Raw genomic sequence first — 18,943 nt, 5'->3', positions numbered from 1 at the left:
GCAGTGTGTGGTGGCGGTGTACACAGATGGACACTGTTTACGATGGCTGCACGCCGTGCTTGAGATATTAGGAACGAAAAAGAGACGCCGACCAGTCCAAACAAAACGTACTGACGTTTCGGCTTCCAGCACGGAAGCCTTGTCAGTACGTTTTGTTTGGACTTGTCGGCGTCTCTTTTTCGTTTCTAATGTACCCTCCCGGCCAGACGGGATTCCGTCATGCTCTCGATTTCATGCTTGAGATATTGGTGGGCGACCACCAAGGAAGACCGCAGTCGCCTGGGATACGTGGGGTGCAAGTATTTGACTGAAATAAACAAGGAATGAAACAGAGAAAGACAGAAGGAAAAAATGAGAGAGAAAGAAAGGAAAAAAATAAAGAAAAACCTTCAAGCAAACAAGAAGTCTTGCTGCACCCCGCTTCATATCGCCGGCTACTCACCTCTTTACGACTGCAGCAAGCTGCTGCTTCTACTAATTGCTTTGCTGATTACGACAGTCAACAGGGGGTTGTTCCAGAGAAGTCGTAGCCCTTTGTGCTACTTTAGCTTAGCTTTTCGTCACCCCATGCCCTACATGCCTCGGGCTAATAATGCAGAAGTTGACATCCATTAGCAGGAACTTTCTGGTTATTTGAGGAACACCTAAACGTAGAGTTTTGGTGGCGGATTAGTTCCCCGAATACGGCGGTTAATTCTGACACCAAAGGTACGAAAAGATTACATGCGGTGTGAGCTGCGCAAACCGCGGTACATCATACGAGAGCATCATACATTCAGGCGTGCATTGCGCTGCTGAGCCCAAGGACGCGGGTTCGATACCGGCCTCGGTCGTTACTCTTCTGATGGAGGCTAAATGCGAAAACGCCCATGTGTCGATATTTGGGCGCACGTTAAAGATCCCCAGGCTTCAAAATGAGCTTCGGCTACCATAGTTTCCCACGAAAGTAAACTTGGCAAGGTAGATCGGATACTTTTAAGTGTCACATAAGGGGCACATAACACGGCGGCGGCTGTTCGGCGACAGGAATGACATTGTATTCGCAATAAAACAACGGGCGAGATGTTCCAAGGAAATACTGCAGCAGCGCCCTACCCGTGTACTCAGTACTGTCAAGCAGGTCGAACGCTTCGCGTACCGCCAGCGCACTGTACGCGTTTTGAAAGCAAAGCAGGCTGAACTCACTCGCGGGCGTGGGCAGCCTCAACAGCACGCACGACGCTATTACTGTCTTTCGGCCCAGTAAAACGGGCGAGTTTTCACAGCGAGGGGTCGGGTGAAATGGCGCGGCTGTTTTGCTACGCGTGCCTCATAAAAAAAAAAGCGCCGCCGATACGGAAGACTTAATTATGTAGCTTCGCTCTGCGAAGGAGTAGTAGTAATAGTAGTAAACGTTTATTGGAGCAAAAGGGAAAGGAAAAAGGTGGTGGTGAAGCGTCCCTAGTCCAGGATGCCTCTTGACCGGGCGACCCTGTACTTTGTTGCAACCGAAGGCATTGCTCCACTGTCTCAAGGAGGCGCTTCCAGATTTCACGCGCCGTTTCACCCGAGGAGTAACACGCATCCCTCACTCTACGCAGTTCGCCAAGCCAGACGCAAACATCCCATTCAAACGCCCGACCACAAACAGCTGAAAGAAAGACTGAGCTCGAATAATATAGAAGCAAGCCTGTCCGAGGTACTAAAACTGGTGGCATGCATTATACATGTCAACATTGCTCAGGAGAAACAAACCTCAAGCATATTTTGGCCTCACATAAGTAGGTAAACGAGAGTACCAGCGTACTTTCATTACAAATATTTGTTGAATAGGTTTTGGCGGTAGCAAACTAAAAAAAGCACACTAAAACAGGCTCGAAGAGAGGCGAGTTGAAAGTAGCCATAAAAAAAAGAGCTCGAGTTACACCCAAACAAAGTAAACAAATAATGCCAAGTTATGGCACGCAAGTAGTGTGAACACGGGCGGACTGAATTCAACTGGGAAAACCTCCACTGCATTTATCATTGCAGGAGCGAGAGAAGAGTTGAAAAGCGAGAGGAAAGGAGGACAGTTTGCTACGGGGAAATTGCGGCAAAAGACCATCATATTTCAACGACATTTGCTGCGAAGCAACAGATATATACGCCGCCAATTTATTTATTCACGCGAAATCAGATCGATCATTTTAGCCCATTCAGACATGATATCCGATTCACGGCTCGTTTTATTAATTTTTGGTTGTGTTCAGGACTGGCCCCCAGAGCAAATAAGTTTTTATTTTGAACCTATAAAGAGGCACGGCAGTGGGTAACGCGGTTGGCATATATTTCATGGTTACAGGCCGGATTTTTCTAAATTGTAACTGATGGACGCGCCAGATCTTTAATAACACAGAACGGCTAAAAACATAACAACGGCCGTCCGCGCCTAATGTTTTTCCACTGAAATGTCTGACGTCCCTACTGGTGGCTGGCTGAAAGCTGAAAACTATAGGAGGGACCTGTTCAGGTGTTTCCGGGTTAAGAACGTGGGGATTGAGAGATGTAGCTCCATATTAAACATCTCCAAACAATCAGCCTTAATGAAACAGCGGTTAAGCTATTTACCTGTTTATTTATTTTATTCAACTTTGTTCTTATTCAAGTACCGTCGCGCACCAACGCCCTATACAGACGTGTTCGTTCACAATGCATACGCAAAATATAGAAACTGCAATAAAACAGAAAAAAAAAACAGCCAAAGAACGAGAAAAGTAAGCGTAATGACAAAGGTGCTACATTTATACACAAAGGGTGGTACCCTGACGCCCGAGTGGGCCAAAGTAACGAGATTTATAACCCATTTCGCAATGTTCGCTTCGTTACTTGTCATAATTAGTTATTTCAGCATACACAATTAGGAATTTCCTCTTTCCTGTGCTCCCACCAGAGGCACGTGGTTATACAATACGGCTAGAACTCGTGTTATATTTGAACTACCCCCGAAACGAATTGTACGTAGTTGGTGTGCTCAAAGGACCACATGCCCATAGGAAGTAATCCGGGAATTTCAAGTCTGCAGACCCAGAATTTGGTTCTGCGAGTTGATACGATAATTTAGCCTTCGTACTTCGTACTTCGTGAGGAGCGCATTTGAAAAATTCCGCTCACCCCTTTACACATTTCTCAGGACGAAGCCCTAAAATTGGTGTTTGGGCATTTGTGCGGGTAACATTTTTTTTTGTAAACAAAACGGATTTGTAAATACCGCTGGGCGGGACATATATTGACAAGTCCGTAAGAACTCGTAATTTACACCGAATCGAAATAAGTCCATTTAGTGGTTGTTTAGGAAAATCCTATAAAACCGTTTAAAAGCATTCGTAATGGTTACCTCTGTGAGCAAACACCAATTCGATATCTCAAAAATTATTGAAGGGGTTTAAAGCCTTGCGCCGTAGACCCCTTCAGCCAGTTTTCGTTTTGTTTTTCTGCCCCCCTTCCCTGGTATTGAAACGATTACACAAGCAATAAGGCTGAGTCCAGGCGGCGGGCGTAGCCCCCACTTTCAGGGGCGAAGCACCTCTAGGCCGAGGCTTGTCCGGCGTCCGTGCTCACGGCACAGCACCGTGTAAATCAAAACGTCTGTGAACAAAAGGTTCACAAAAGTTTAGAGAGGGAGGGAAGAAAGGAGGGAGAGAGTACTCCTGAAGAGCCGTGCTGCGCATGCGCGAGGAGCATTGCATTGGATTGGATTAAATAGAATTTGGATTGGATTGGATTGAAATTAATTGGAAATCTTTTTAGCAGCAGCAAGCTAGCACTCTCACGGGTGATTTACGGTAAGAACGATCCCCAGTGCTCCGCCCACTCGTCATGATCCACTTCGTGGAGATGCGCGAATTTTTTAACATCGTGGAGGCTCGAACTCGTCCCTTCCCCCCCTTTTGAAGCCAGTGGCAAATTCTTCCCACCCCCTTAGGCAGTAGAAAGCTCGGGTGTGATAATGACTAAGGCTATCAGTTTCCGCTGGCAGTATTCGAATTTCATTTTTGCGCGGCGCAGAGGAGGTGCAGCCGGAAGCTGGCATCACTGCGGACATCCTGTCACCTGATTAAAACGATCCCCGACAGCGTAGGCCCGCGAAGGGCTCGGCCGAAGGAGATCGGCTGGAGGAGCGGGTCGTAAGAGCGCGCGTGTCCGCTACGCGCGATTACCCGGAAGCGACGGGCGGAACTCCCCTCGCCCGAGGCCGATTAGCCCGGCAATCGCTCACGCGCGCAATTACGTTCTGGGATGCTATAAAGAAGACTACTGAGCGCGTATCCATTGCTCCGGGCTTTGGACGAGTACCAACAAGCGTTTGTTTTATGGTCCGACGCGTCTTTGTGGGATGGCCGAAGGTGTCTGTTTCCGTGCTTTTGCGCCCGTTCTTCTCTGTATATTTCTTGTGTATTTGGAGTTGGATCAACAATTTCCCATTTCGTCTGCAATTTTTCTAGCCCTGGGGTGCGACACGTACACGGACTGAGCTGTTTACCCTTGAGTGAGTCTGGACCTTGTGCTCTGTGGAAGTTGCCTGTTAATTGTGCGGACACGTGTTTCATCGACATGACTACAGCGTTTCTGTTCTAAATTAGGCCAAAATTAGGATGGTTATTGTGCTTCTCCTGATTATTATACCGCTTCGCACCCGTCCGGATACACTCTGAATCACATGAGTAGCGCCATAGGCTTGACAGCAATGAGAAATAGATACCGTGCACGGTACCAACTCCTTGAACCTTGCCACAAACCCTGTCACGATCCCCTGTATGGGATCGTGACAGGGTTTGTGACAAGGTTTCTGACGCTCCTAATGACTGCCACTACTGCGAGGATGTGGGCATTTGGGAGAACTCACAAAACACTAATAATTGTTCACGTTGCAGCATAATTGCTACCATAAGGTTGTATAGTCACGCTAATTCCGTATGAGCCTTTCGCGTGTTTGGAGATTATGTTATTTGATATCGTTGGAGGCAAGGGCTTACGTTTTTGCTTGTTCAATTTGTACGAATAAATAGCTGTTCGCATCCGTAAAGCTCATCTGGGTTGCGGGCTAGCATCGTCCAAGCAGTGTCCTGACCATACCTATAAAGAGTAAATTCCAGAAATTCCATTGTACAAACTGTTTTTCAGAATTGTTCCCCATGGTACGGACTGATTGCCACGTCTGTTTTCTGCGTCTTTGCTATTTCCTTGCTTTGACTGCTCGTTTGCTTCGGTTGATTATGCGCACAAAGACTGACATCGGGATTTTCCTCAGCGATTTTTCCCCCACGCACACATGTCCAGCTCCCATGCAAAAGCTCGTCAACTCGTTATGCAAGAAGGTAGTGCCTTGATCTGAACTATGTCTTCATTATATAGTTGCTGTACATGAACGGAACAAGTGAAAACGGAGTTTTTCATCCTAGCTTTTTGCTTCCGTCTAATGGTTCTTTGTTCGTGTTGTGCCTGTGGCACTCAGTAATCTCTCTGACGACATATCTGGTTTTCGTCAACCCCGCCTTGACGTGAGAAAGTTTAATATTGTACTATTTTGCTACTCTTTGAGATTTGCACTTACCTGGGCTCACTGCGGTTTGGTCTTTATAAATTGGGACTCGTGGTCGTGCATCCTCTGCGCAGTGTTTAGCCCTGACTTTGCAATGCCCTCTACGAGAAATTTTGCAGCCCCCTTTAACACTAAAAATTAAGTACCAAGCGTTTATATAAATAAGTTAAATTAGTTTGGGATTCCACAAGGCAGCAATTTAAGGCCGTTACTATTATTCTGTACGTCAATGAGCTTATCAAAATCAACCCAGATGCAAAATTTGTAATATATGCAGATGCCACCAGCCTTTTTCTCACTTGTGCAAACCCTGGGTGTTACCTTCAATGAGCATTGGGATTCGCATATTGATCAAGTAAAAATTCATCTTTCAAGGCCATGTGGAGGGTTAGGCAAGGACCGGTACTTTCTTCCAGAAATGTTGAATTGCTTATTTACAGCGCATTATTTTACCTATGCTCTATGCTCACCTATGCTCTGTTAGTCTGGGGGAAGGCTGCACAAAGCCATCTAAATAAACTTCAAACATTGCAACACAAGGTATTGCGGAATGCAATAAAGCGTTCTCGCCGTTCTCCGTCTACAGACCTATACCGCGATCAAAAAATGATTCCAGTTTAGCTCCTATATTTGTACATGATTGTACGACACTGCATAAAGGAAATAAAGAGTGGGAGTATTTCCTTGCAAGGTACTGCTAAATTGCGGAAAAACGCAATAACTCGAACGCTCCGTCGCATCCAACATTGACTTACCCCCTCTCCAGGACAAACTACGGAAAGCAACCACCGCAATATCTGCTGCCTTACAGCTTGCACTGCGTATACTGACTCAAGCTAACACACTTTTCATCACTTATCCGGTTGATAAGTCGGTAATTATTTTATAAAGCGCGAAAGAAGTAAACTACCGTGCGCGGTCTGTGGAGGCCGCATCAACTAAAGGCTGGACGTCGGGAGGAGGCGACACCGTGATTGGACGATGTCCAAGGTTGGAATTCAAACAAGTTTCGGTTTCGGTTCTGTAAAGCAACATGCTTGACATCCGACGGCATCGTTGCATGGGCGTTCTCGATATCTCAGTAATCGCTGTACGGCGCTTCTGCCATGTTGTCGGCAGTAAAATGCCCGAGATGAGCCTCCCAGGGCGGCTTGGAATCGTAGCAATCACTAGCTGAGGCTTGCGCGGTGGATGAACGCCCTCCGCGTCACTGCAGCCACTCAAATTCCATGCGTTTTCCTACAAATTGCTCGGTAACATGAGCAATGCGGCGGCAAGATAACTGTTAGGTCACATTAACGAGGCCTGGGAGAAGTCGCGAATACCGCACGAATGGAAAACGGCCGAGGTCCGTTTTCCATTCACCTCTCACGATCGAAAACATGCGTCCGTATCGCTGGCCTCCGGCGTGGGGAAGGTGGTCGAGCGCATGGTGTTCAAGAGGCTGCAAGCTCATCTGGATAAGACGGGACAGATGCCGGCCACGATGTACGGCTTCAGACAACACCTAAGCACGCAAGACGTGATGATCCAGCTCAGTGAACTGGTGGTGAAGGAAGAAACGAAGACAGCACCGCGAGCGATACTGGCCCTAGATCTGAAAGGGGCGTTGGATAACGTGTCGCACGCGACCGTGCTGAAAAATCTAGGAAGGGCGGGATGCGGCCGGCGTACGTTCGGCTATATCAAATACTTCCTAACCAAAAGAACGGCAATGATCAGGACTGGCGAGGAGAAGTCAGAACCTGTGGAGCTCGGGGACAGGGCCACCCCTCAGGGGCCTGTCCTGTCGCCTCTGCTGTTCAACCTGGCACTCCTTCCCCTACCCTCGTTACTCGAGCGAATAGAAGGTGTGAGCCACGCATTATATGTCTATGACATCACGGTGTGGGCCAACCCGCGCGGGCTATGACGCCTGGATGGAAGGAGTGCTGTAGAGAGCGGCGGCGATTCTCCACGGATACGCCAAGTCCTGCGGCCTGAGCTTCGCCCCGCAGGAGTCGGAACTGCTCATCGTCCAACCAGGCAGGCCAAAGAAGCAAGCACCCCCGAGCGTAACCGTAACCACCGACGGCACGCAAATCATACCGACAGAACAGATCCGGATCCTGGGCTTGGTACTCAGGGGAGACGGAGAAGCCTCGGCCACCGTCACTAAGATCAAGCACTCGACGGAACAGATCGCAAGCATGGCACGTAGAGTTGCGAACCGCAACCTCGGACTGAAAGAAGACGCCCTGCGTCTAGTGCAGGTGGTCGTCGTATCCTGCGTAACCTACTCCACCCCGTACCTCCGGCTAACGAAGGCGGACAGGGACGCGCTGGACACGGTGATGCGTAAAGCAACCAAGATAGCCATGGGTCTGCGAATGTACTTGTCAACGAAAAGATTGATGGACATGGGCACCCTCAACACCACGGATAAAGTCAGCGAAGCGCACTTGTCCAACCAGAGAGTTCGTCTGAGCAGGACAGAACATGGAAGAGCCGTCCTACACAAGATGCGATGGAAGGTTGAACCACAGACGGACGAGGCACCACTCCCTCAGGGATGGCGTGACTCCATCACTACCGAACCGTTAGCGCGCAACATGACAGCGGAACGGCATGAAGGAAGGTAGACGGCACGGGCCAAAGCCCTGACCAGGAAGCTGGAGGAGGACTCCCAGGTCCGGTACGTGGACGCCTCACTCCCAAAACACGGAACAAAAGCCGTGGTGGCCGTAACGAACATCGACGAGCTGAAGACCTGCGCGTCTGTGAAGACTACTCACCCGACCGTGGCAGAAGAGGTAGCCATAGCACTGGCCCTAATACGCCAACGAGAACAGCACGCCAACGAGAACTCGCTAGCGGGTTGTGTTAGCCTGCGCGCATTCTGTGAACTACATCGTGGAACAGTGAACGTTACGGCCCAAAAATGGTGAACTCAGTATAGAAAACATCGACCGAAAACGAAAAAGTCAACTTACAAAAAAAAAAATGCACCCTCGGGGATTCGAACTCATGACTTGCAAAATAACATACCACTCCAGACCACTCCGCCATGAGCCAGCGCTGCCAGTGATGCAAATATAAGAAATATAATGTATAAACAGTTTACACTTTTATTTAGCTTTAGCATTTCAAGCACCTTAAGTTACTATTTGTTGTATAGCGCTCGTGCAGTAAGCGTCCCCCTAATTTCCACAATATCTCACGTCTAGCAATAGCATTTCTTAGACGGAAAACGTTCGCAGATGTGTGGTCGTGCTGCTGACCGCGGTGCTTGTTCTCCCAGCGCAAAAAAGGGCTTCGTGCTCCCTAGTTTTACGCTGTACGGTAAAAGTACCAGTTGATTTTATTTCCTTAGTACCTATATTGACTTCTCTGACTCTTCTCCCGCCTCCAAGTGGCCTTAGATTTTCCTACTAGATTAACAGTCAGCGAAGCATTGCATGTGCGCTTGTGCAGCACTTGTGGGGAGCGACCTTGACTTGGAGCTAGATACAGTGTATAAACTAACAAAGTAAAGAAAGGCACATTCTTCAATTCACAAACGTGTCGTGGCTTTGCTTCAACTGAGCGAACGAATTGCGTCGACCCGTCGGCGACCGACGGATTAAACGCTGGGCTGACTGACTCTGCCGCAAGGTCGGTGAGCCGTGCAGTAGCGCAGTCAAGCCAAGCCATCTCCTCCTGACGTCACACGAAAACGCCACAGGAAATGGGCGAGGATGCAGAGAGGAGGTCAGAATTTTCGAATTGATTTTTCTACGAAATGAATTCGCGTAAATGCGCTCAGAGCGGTCGAAACATGGCGTATGGACTCCGGACTACAATTTCCGCTAGTAATCCCGCAATGTTTACAAATCACTGAAGTGTCCCTTTAAGGAGCGTATCACTTGCATCGCTTTCATTCTTTGTCTTTTAGCGATAAATACTTTAACCGCCTTCTTTTTTGCTGTGCTTCTGTCCCTCTTCGCTTTCGTGTGTTCGTCTTAGAGCGCGAATTACGTCAGTTAGTGAAGTTGCGCACGCCATGGAATCAAGGTTCCGTGCGGTCGTTGTGCACGTGTATTGCTCCCGTGCCATCGCACTCAGGTGTAACGCTCACGCATTATTATACAACGTTTACGTTTCAAATTGTTAGTTTTGTGAATTTTGTGATGCGCGCACATTGCCCCTCAAAGCTTCCGTTGCCTGGCCAGTCCTAAAAGCGTGTCTGTGCGACGTAAAAAGCAGCAGCAACAGGGAGAGGAGCTTTCTTCTTTCTACGCTGGCGACGTGAGGAGATAGCACAGTTGGGACCGCAGTGGGCTGCTACTGTGCAGATCCGGGTGCACGCAGAACACTCTTGCGGCTCCCTTGAGCAACTGGTAAGCAGGCTTCGCTGTTAGGCCTTAGCGGCCTGTTCGGCTGTGCTGGTGAGCCACCCTGGGACATGTTTGTTTTAATTAGTCTTTCCAGTCTGCGGCATAGTCAAGAGTTGGATGGAATGTCGTCTGGCCAGGTAGAGTCATTTGTATAAAAAGCAGAACACTGACCAATATTGTAACAAAATTGACGTTTCGGGATCCATAGGGATCCCCTGTATACAATGAATTGAACAATGCAGTGAAGAGTGCAGATCGCGCGTGTGTCATTAGGCAAGCTCAAGGGTTACTTGCTTAATGTGAAGGATCATCTCCCTCGGCAACGTTTCCCTGGTGGGGTCTACAAAATCCCATGCACCGACTGCGAATCGGTATACATTGGTGAAAGCGGAACTTTCTGCAGGCGTATTAAACAGCACAAAAATGACGTCACCAAGGGCCACACCACGACGAATGCATTTGTAGAGCATGCCGAGAAGATAGACCACAAGATGGACCACAAGATGGACCACAACGAGGCTCAATCTCGAATCACTAATGATTCAGACAAGCAACACAATCAACAGTTCATCTGTCACTCTAAACCACTTGTACTTACGTCATGCGCTCAACGCTACTTTGGAGCCTCGTTCTCCTAAGGGATACGTACGGATTCCGAAACGTCAATTTTGTTGTAACATTGGTCTGTGTCCTGCTTTTTATACATTCTGTGGCAATGCCGATTTTGTGATAGGCATGCCGAGCCACCTAGATCAACAAGGTCGTATTTCAGAAAAACTGCGGCGTTTCTACGCAGTGTGTATAATTCCTCGGACCAACAAACCACCTGACTGGTTTCCACTTTTGCGCGCTTGTGTTGGTTTTCCCGAATTGAGACGCTTTCGTGCTTGCCCTTATTTCTAGATTCACTTGTCTGCTTGAATATACAGGGTGTCCCAGCTATCATGCACCAAGTTTTAAAAAAAGAGTAAAGGCGTAACTCGAACAAAACCTGTTGGATAATGTTTGCAGTACTGTGAAGAAGCGGTGACTAATTTTTTCGTTAATGAGACTTAACTAATTATTTGTAATTAATTATCTAACTCGATAATTACTGTCCTAATCACTGAAGTGTCAATGAGGCATTTGTAGGTATCGACGAGGGGCATCTAACTGTGGTATTTTCAGCGACGACATAATTGCGTACTCATTTATTCTAACTGATAAAGAAAACCCGCGAAATATGAAAAATACCACGTGACGACGCATCCGCGCGCATTGTAAAGCAGCGTCCCCAAATAAGCTGATTGAAAGCAACTGCTTCCGGTGTTACCCGCCCGAAGAGACCGCGCATCACCTTGATAAGGCGCGTGTGCAGATGAGGCACAAACTCGGTGGCGATTTCTTCTTTCTTTCTTTTGTTTATTTCATTCTGGCTAATTCAGAGGCAGCTTGTTTGAGGGCGTTGCTTTACTATGCGCGCGGACGCGCTGTCACGTGGTATTTTTCATATTTCGCGGGTTTCCTTTATCAGTCAGAATAAATGTGTACGCAATTACTTCGTCGCTGAAAATACCGCAGTTAGATGCCCCTCGTGGGTACCTCCAAGTGCCTCATTGACACTTTAGTGATTAGGACAGTACTTCGCGAGTTAGATAATTAATTACAATTAATTAATTAAGTCTCATTAACGAAAAAAATACTGTCCGCTTCTCCACAGTACTGCAAACATTACCCACAAGTTTTTCTTCGAGTTACGCCATTACTCTTTTTTTAAATCATGGTGCATGATAGCTGGGACACCCTGTATACTGTCCTCCTACAGTCAATATATTTGAGCGTATTCTCCTATGCAATCAAGGAAAAAAAGTCCTCAGAAACATTAGGAGTAGAGTCGCGGGTTTCCACTAAAGGCCTGGGTTTGAGCTCCAGTGGCTCTAAAAGCTTATTCGTAAGACCTGGAAGTTCGTTCGCTGCAGCATGTTATCTTAGGTCAACTATACGCATTCTTGTCGAACATAAGGATAGTCTAGGATTCTTAATGTCGGTTTAGCCTACCAAGACCTTGTAGATCGACGGTCTTACTTCGCAGCGCGGTCTCACAAAAGAAAAACGCTGACGTTGAAGTAGACGCCGAGTGCACTCAAAATAACTGCAATCGACGTAAGGATGAAGCGCCCGGGCATAAAAAGTAAAACACGAAAGTGAAATGTGCAGCGAACTCTGCAGCTGAGTATGATTTCTGATTCGGTGGCTAGTTTGTGAGGGTGCTTGGCGAGCGACCTCGTGCTAGCAGGTCGCTTCAGCAAAGGTGTACTGGCGTCATTTTCGTGACGGATATGACACCAGTGAAATATTGGGGTACCGCGACATAAAACACTTTCGTGAGAGAATATAGAACCCGAAAACAAACAACGCTAAGTCCAATGTATCTGTAGTACTAGATGTTGCTTCCCCGCAAGAATATTCTGAGTGCAGGGGTGCACCCTTTACAGGCCACTTGCTTCGTTGTACCGGCGTTACTTCCGTGACGGATATGACGTCGGCGAAATCTTCGTGCATCCATGAATAAAGGACTTTCGTGTTAAAATTAAAAAATATAACATTTTTGAAACAAATGTTAGTTGCAATATTTGTGACGTGCACTGGACTCGGGATACCTGTCTACGATTGAAGGTCCTCCACAAACGAGGTCATTGCGACTTCGAAAGTGTTTGTGGTTCAGCCACTTTTGTTACGAACATAAAATTTGTCTACAAGGGAATGACCCTCAAGTTTAAAACCGCCTGTCAGATATATTCGGCAAATTTTTCTTTTTGCGCAGAACTGACGGAAGCCATTGCAGACACGACCTGAAACCCAAGCCGTATTACTTCTCCTTCCTTGTTCCGTTTCCGGCGCGGCTTCGTTTAACCCTACTCGCCACCTGCCTTGACAACTGCTTCAAACTCGTCGCAACTGTTTTGTCCCGTTACTGCAAACTTGTTTTTTTAATTGTGTCTTCGCATTTCCTATTGTGCCCTGCAGCGCTGTCACCAAAACGAACGTCGTTGAACTTTCTTTCACTCTGCCCGTCTTAACCATCGTGCGGCAAGTTATGCTTGTGCTGCACCTGTAATTTGTCCTCATCGTCCGCATTTTTGTAACTGACATAGTCTATGACCCGTTATTGTCTTAAATTTCAGCCTTCAAGTTAAAACTCGAATGGACAAACCAGACTTCAGGAATTAAAGTGCACCGAGGTCGAAGGTACAGTTTTAACACACCCAATTATGTAATTCAGTCACAAAGAAATGAAATTCAGACCTGTGAATATGATCCGGCATCCCCAAATATCCCTTTATATTTTAATGCAATGGTACCCCCTCCTCTCCGCATTCCCCCCCACTCCCCACCCCCAGGCCAGGTTATAATAACGGTATGCCGTAATGCAGGGCTCTGAATATGCCGAAACAGCATCAGTATTACAATCCCCAAATGTGTTGTCTTGGAATTTGACTTTTCGTATTATCGTTTTCCCCGCACTCGTACATGAAAAAACGGCGCAAAAGTGCTCGCTGGGTGCCTTACCAATTGAGCCTAAAAGGTACTCTATCATGGCTGAGCGTTTTGGGGGCAGGAGTACCCGACTACGGATACCATGGCACGGAGGCAGCAGCGTGTACGGAAACTTGATTCCGAGCTGCCTGGTCACCCGCACATTGATTCGGACGCCCGTGAAACGCTCCTTCTATCGAAACGTACGCGAACAGCTCTCCAGGGCCGTCGGGACCGGTTGCCGGCTTGTTCACTCCAGTCGCAGCCACATCATTAAACCGCCTTAGCCTTCTACGCCGCGGAATACGGCAAAAGATAGAGCGCTATTCGGGATGTTCACAGAAATCGCTTTGGGCCATCAGAAAGGCACGCAAGAGTGGACCGGGCAAGGAAGGGAGTTTTACTGCATCTGGCGGAAGTAGATGCTCGGGCAAAAGAAGAAAGATAGGAAAATGAGGCGCGGTGGAGATAAGAAAAGGAGAGATGGAGGTCTGGGTCGCACGGACGGATGTCTTTTCTTTATGCGGAGGAAAAAAAAGCAACGCGCACGCCGCATACCGGGGTAGCCAAGCGTCTACCTTGGCTTCTCGTCTGGCCCTGCCAGGACGGGACGGAAGTCCGGGCACGGTGACACTCCCGGTTGAACGACGTCAATTCACGCTCGCATGCCGACCTCTGCTGCACGCTTCTGTAGCCCACGTGACGCCTAAAAAAATACAATCGGCGGATGGGGTGAGAAGGCGAGTTACTTGAAAGGGATCTCATTCAGACTTGTCAAACGCCTCAAAACTTCGCTTGTTTCAAGAGGACTTGAAAGAGCAGTTTGTATTTAAAAACGAAGTGATGCTGTCACCTGGATTTGCCGCCTCGAAAGGTATTGGAAGAAAAGAATCGCTGGGGCTGTCTGGCGAGGCCACCTTACGCGAAAGTTCTAAAGGCGACGAAAGTAAGGCGTCTGCAATTGTTTGATATGAGCGTTCACATGTTTGTTGAGCGTGATACAATGGGCCGCCTCGATTATCAGTCCTGGATCGTCTGCGGACTTCCCGAGACGAGATCCGGTGCTCGATTTTCCCATGTAGTCGTCTGGGACTTTCGATCCGAATGCAGGCCTCGGACTGCCCGCGGACTGTCCAGGGCTGCTGAATCAAGGACGCCCAATGAGCAATCAGGTTAACCCCAACAGCGTCGATACCGAGCTTTTCCGGCTGCGTAGGAAAGGAAGACGCGATGGAGTAGCAGTGTAATTCGGGCTGGAAAGAGAACGAAATGCCACTTGAATCTGCTTACGTGATTTGAGAGGGAAAGCATTGTAGGGACGGGAATGCGTGAAAGCTGCCTTTACCGCAGCTGTCATCGTCACCGGCCCGTGGCCGGTCTGACGAACATTGAAAATTTCGTACTGAGAAACTAAAACATTTATTATGGTTGCTTCGTAGAACCAGCATGACATACTTATGATGCAGTATGAGCGGCCATAATGATTTCTCATTCAAAGCAACTATGCGCACTTGGGGCCACCTTGAACGCCGTGTTACGATGTGGCATCCAGTAAAGAAAAAAATTAAGTGCACAGTAGCGGTTAAGTCATTTGTCGCTCCCCGCCAGCCCCTGTGTTCGATTCCCCAGCCTGGCACAGATTTGCTTTTTCGCCTTTCAGGCTGAAGGCACGTGGAATGTGTAGGCGACCCGCTGCTCACAACGCCGCATTCTTCACACCATGGGACGTACAACGCTTCCGCATGAAAATAACTGAGGCGAAAGGTCAATCAATGGGAGCCGGGGGCCACCTAAGTAGGCGCATCTGCATAAGCAGTATTTTGCATGGTAGAAAGGAACTGCCCCTTCAAAGCAACCACATGCGAACGATGGCGCGGAGCATCACTAGCCAATCGCTTGCACGTAGTCGCGCATGCGCATGTGTCACGACGAAGGTTTCTGCAGTAACAATTGAACCATGCAGCTCTTAAACAACCATGGCATCTGTGAAGTATATTAAAGCGTAAAATTTTCGGCTGAGTACCCGCCCCGCGTTCCCCCAGCCAGCACCATGTAACTCCTCGCATTCGCAAAAGATTGCATAACTGCCAGAGGTAACTCATTTAGTCTTTATTATAGCGTAAATGGAGATAATTCGTCGACGGAATTCAAAAAAAAAAAAAACAAGAAATCAATAAATCGAAGAAATCACAATTTCACAAAAATGTACTGGGGAAAGCACAAATCTTATTTTATATGTCTCCTCCGCAAACAAAGACTAAACAAAAGGGAAGCTTGGGAAAGAACGATGGAAATACGATTACAAAGCACGAATACAGGTCAAGGGGGGAGGGGGGTGTCGGTCGGAGGGTACGATGGCCCCTGCCGATTTTGCTTTTCCATCCGCTTTGCTGGAGCTCGGAGAGTAGTTTCTTCGCTTTCTTGAAATGCCTTAGGAAGGCACAAATTAAGGACATATTCATCGTCATTATAACCGACATCCTGTTTAGGACGAATGCAGCGTGAAGGCCTCTCCTGTTGACCTTCACCCGCTCTTGTCCTGCGCTTCCTGAGTCTATTCTTTGCTCCGAATATTTTAGTTTATCCCTGCATCGAGAGTATGACCTTCCCCTTCTTCCAGACCCGTCTATACATGTACATTCTCTTACCCAGGTGGTCCACCCTTTGTTAGTTCATCTCACGGTCAAAATTGCGAGGTTGAGAGCTGCCTTATTATTTGCTGTCCCGATGCTGGTGTCCCTAACCCTTGCTGTGGTGCGGCTAAATTTGTGGTGTGGTAGCCGCTACAATATTCGGGTCATGATCAGTGGTTGCATGAGTCTTATCATTTCTTTTTCTCTTTTACTTGCTGTGCTCACGGTTGGGCATTTTGTTTGTGGGCAGTCGATATTTTCCGTTTTTGGCGATTGTAAGTTTGGCACTACCGCTTATCTCTAGAGCAACGCCGAGTCTTCTTACGCGACTGTTTTCTGGGAGGACATCGGTACCTATTTTGAGGGTGATATTTATATTGGCTGCGTGGCGCCATCTGTCGTTTGCCGAAACTAGCTTGCAGCGGAGACAGAACCGTGGAAATATATAAAAGTATTTTAAAACCTATCTGATTAGACTCTATATAGTGGGCTTTATTTTAGTTATTTTATTATTTTTATCTATGCCTTCCCTGATTTCTGAGAGACCGGCGTTAATCCTTTGCCCCTGTTTCAATTAGGTCACGCAATGTTGGTGTCACATAAGACCCACTGAAAAACACGTCGAGGTGCCTCAGTGGGTAAGGCGTTGAGCTACTGATCCCAAGGACGCGGGTTCAATTCCCGGCTGCGGCGGCCGTTTTCCTGATAGAGGCCGAAAACAAAAACGCCAGTGTGTCGAGATTTCGGCGCACGTTAAAGATCCCAAAGTTGTCTAAATTCTTCCGGAGACATCCGCTACGGCATGCCTCGTAGCCCACGTGTAGATTCGGGGCATGAATTACCGGAAATTTGTATTTTTATCTTCTGGTGTAAACAGGCTTCGGTGTGATGGCGTAAGTTGCGGACATGGCTGCCGTGACTGCCGGGCATGCTACCACTGACTCGGCCATAGAACAAACTTTACTGCCCAGGTGCGGCACCTGATAAAAACGTGTGTCCTTTCCATTGCGGCTGACGTTGTATCACTGTCTTCCTTTCCAAACTTCTGTTGCCGTTGCGGCACATCACACATTCAGCGGAGCTCTGGGATCTTGCTGCCTCAGTCGTAGCTTCCGGGCGGCAGCGGTGAAGTATTTCCATGGACGCTTGATGAGCACGGTTGATAGCGGAGGGCTAGGAGCCACGGGGAAATCGAAAAATGAGCCTAATAACGCTATCGCCTTAAAAAAGAAAAAGCTGTTTTACTCAACGTGAAAGCTGACAGAAGTGCAGAGCAGTGATTCGCTATAATGGGCTGTAGCGCCGTTATCCGCTCGCAGCTACCACCCGGTGCTATTCAAATTTCCCGCCTCCGCAGTTCTCGCGCGCCCTCTGCCTGAAACAGCGCCAGCAGGAGTTCTGTTGTTTTTGTGCTGGCTTTTCCTCCCGCCCGTGCCGGCATTGCACTGGCACTTTTTGCGCTTACTATCGCAAAAACCAACCCAACGATCGTTCTGAACTATATAAACGCGGGTGCTGCCGGTTTGTTGTATATATTTTGCGTCAAATGTACCTTCAGTTTTTTAACAAAAGAGTGTTTTATTCTCGGATACAGCGAGATTTCACTGATGTCGTATCCGTCCCGGTAATGACGCCTGTACAATGAAGCAAGCGGACTGTAAAGGGTGCACCCCTGCAACAGGGTCTTCTGGGGGGGAAACAACCTTTACTACTAAACATTGATTCATTGATTTTCGGGTTTTAACGCGCTGACGCAGCGCAGGCGATGAGGCGCGCCGCAATGGAGGGCTCCGGATTAATTTTGACCACCTGGGGATCTTTAACGTGCGCAGAAATCTCGTACACACGGCGTTTTCGCCTCCATCAGAAAAGCGGCCGCCACGGCCGGGAATCGAACCCGCGACCTCGTACTCAGCAGCGCAACGCCTTAGCCACTGAGCCACCGCGGCAAGTTAGTACTAAACAGTACGTTATACTGAGGGTTGTTCGTTTTTGTGTTTTAAGTATAACGTACTGTTTCGTACTAAACAATACGTTATACTTAGGGTTGTTCGTTTTCGGGTTTTATATTTTAACACGAACGTTTTTACGCCGGGATACACCAAGATTTCACTGACCTCATATCCGTGAATCATGGAAACCTCATATCATGGAAATGACACCAGCACACCTTTGCCGAAGCGGCCTGCCAGCAGGATATCACTCGCCAAGCACACCCACAAAACAGCCACCGACCCGCAAATCATGCTCAGCTGCAGATTTCGCTGTCATTTCACTTTCATGTTTTACCGATTCTTATGACAGAGGAATCAACCACAGTTTTTTTTTGTTATTAAAGCGCTGAACAACTGGGAGAAGTATGACAAGCGCCAGCTTTTCGCGAGTTTCGAACTGTTATGACTATTTAAACCGCCTGGTTTTCGAAGCCTCTGCGGGATGCCCTATGACCGAACGCCGGGATCTACTTGGGTGCGTTATCTCGCGGCGCCGCTTGATTCCGGCAGTCGCTTGACATCGAGCATTGCAGCGAGCTACGACGACAAGGCTAGCCCCTAAAGTGCTCTGGACTTAAAATACATTTCAGATGTCATTTCGAACTTGGAGCTGAATATGACATAGAGCTAAGCGACACGTTCCTCCGGGGCGGTCATTCCGTTTTGCACCTCTCCACAATGCGGAAAGTGCGTTTTCTGCCCGAGGGCACTCACGACGACGGAAAAAAAAGAGGGTCTCTTTAAAAGTTTTCTTAATTTCTTTCAGATAGCTAAACAATCATTGCTGTGGCGTCATATGTGGAAAATTTGCGCTTTAAATCTAACCCAGATGAACTATTTTTGATAAGTGTGGAATGATTTCCAGCCGTGATATGTTTGAAGCGACCG

General features: G+C 47.9%; 2 protein-coding genes across 2 annotated transcripts in view; both read left to right on the top strand.

Annotated features, from left to right (window-relative positions):
* The window catches only part of LOC144179565 (dermonecrotic toxin StSicTox-betaIB1i-like), a 63,685-nt gene that overhangs the window by 20,079 nt on the left and 24,663 nt on the right, over nt 1-18,943 (top strand). The gene's annotated exons all lie outside the window — the stretch shown is intronic.
* On the top strand, nt 6,987-15,112 carry LOC144180142 (uncharacterized). The gene is made up of 3 exons (XM_077708534.1): nt 6,987-7,409; nt 7,555-7,983; nt 15,089-15,112. The coding sequence occupies exons 1-3, from the start codon at nt 6,987-6,989 to the stop codon at nt 15,110-15,112; spliced, it is 876 nt and encodes a 291-aa protein (XP_077564660.1).

The sequence above is a fragment of the Haemaphysalis longicornis genome, unplaced genomic scaffold (assembly GCF_048455015.1).
Source record: "Haemaphysalis longicornis isolate Haplotype H1 unplaced genomic scaffold, Haemaphysalis longicornis Haplotype H1 scaffold_4, whole genome shotgun sequence".
NCBI classification, from domain to species: Eukaryota; Metazoa; Arthropoda; class Arachnida; order Ixodida; family Ixodidae; genus Haemaphysalis; species Haemaphysalis longicornis.
This window is presented reverse-complemented; position numbering and strand designations above follow the sequence as displayed.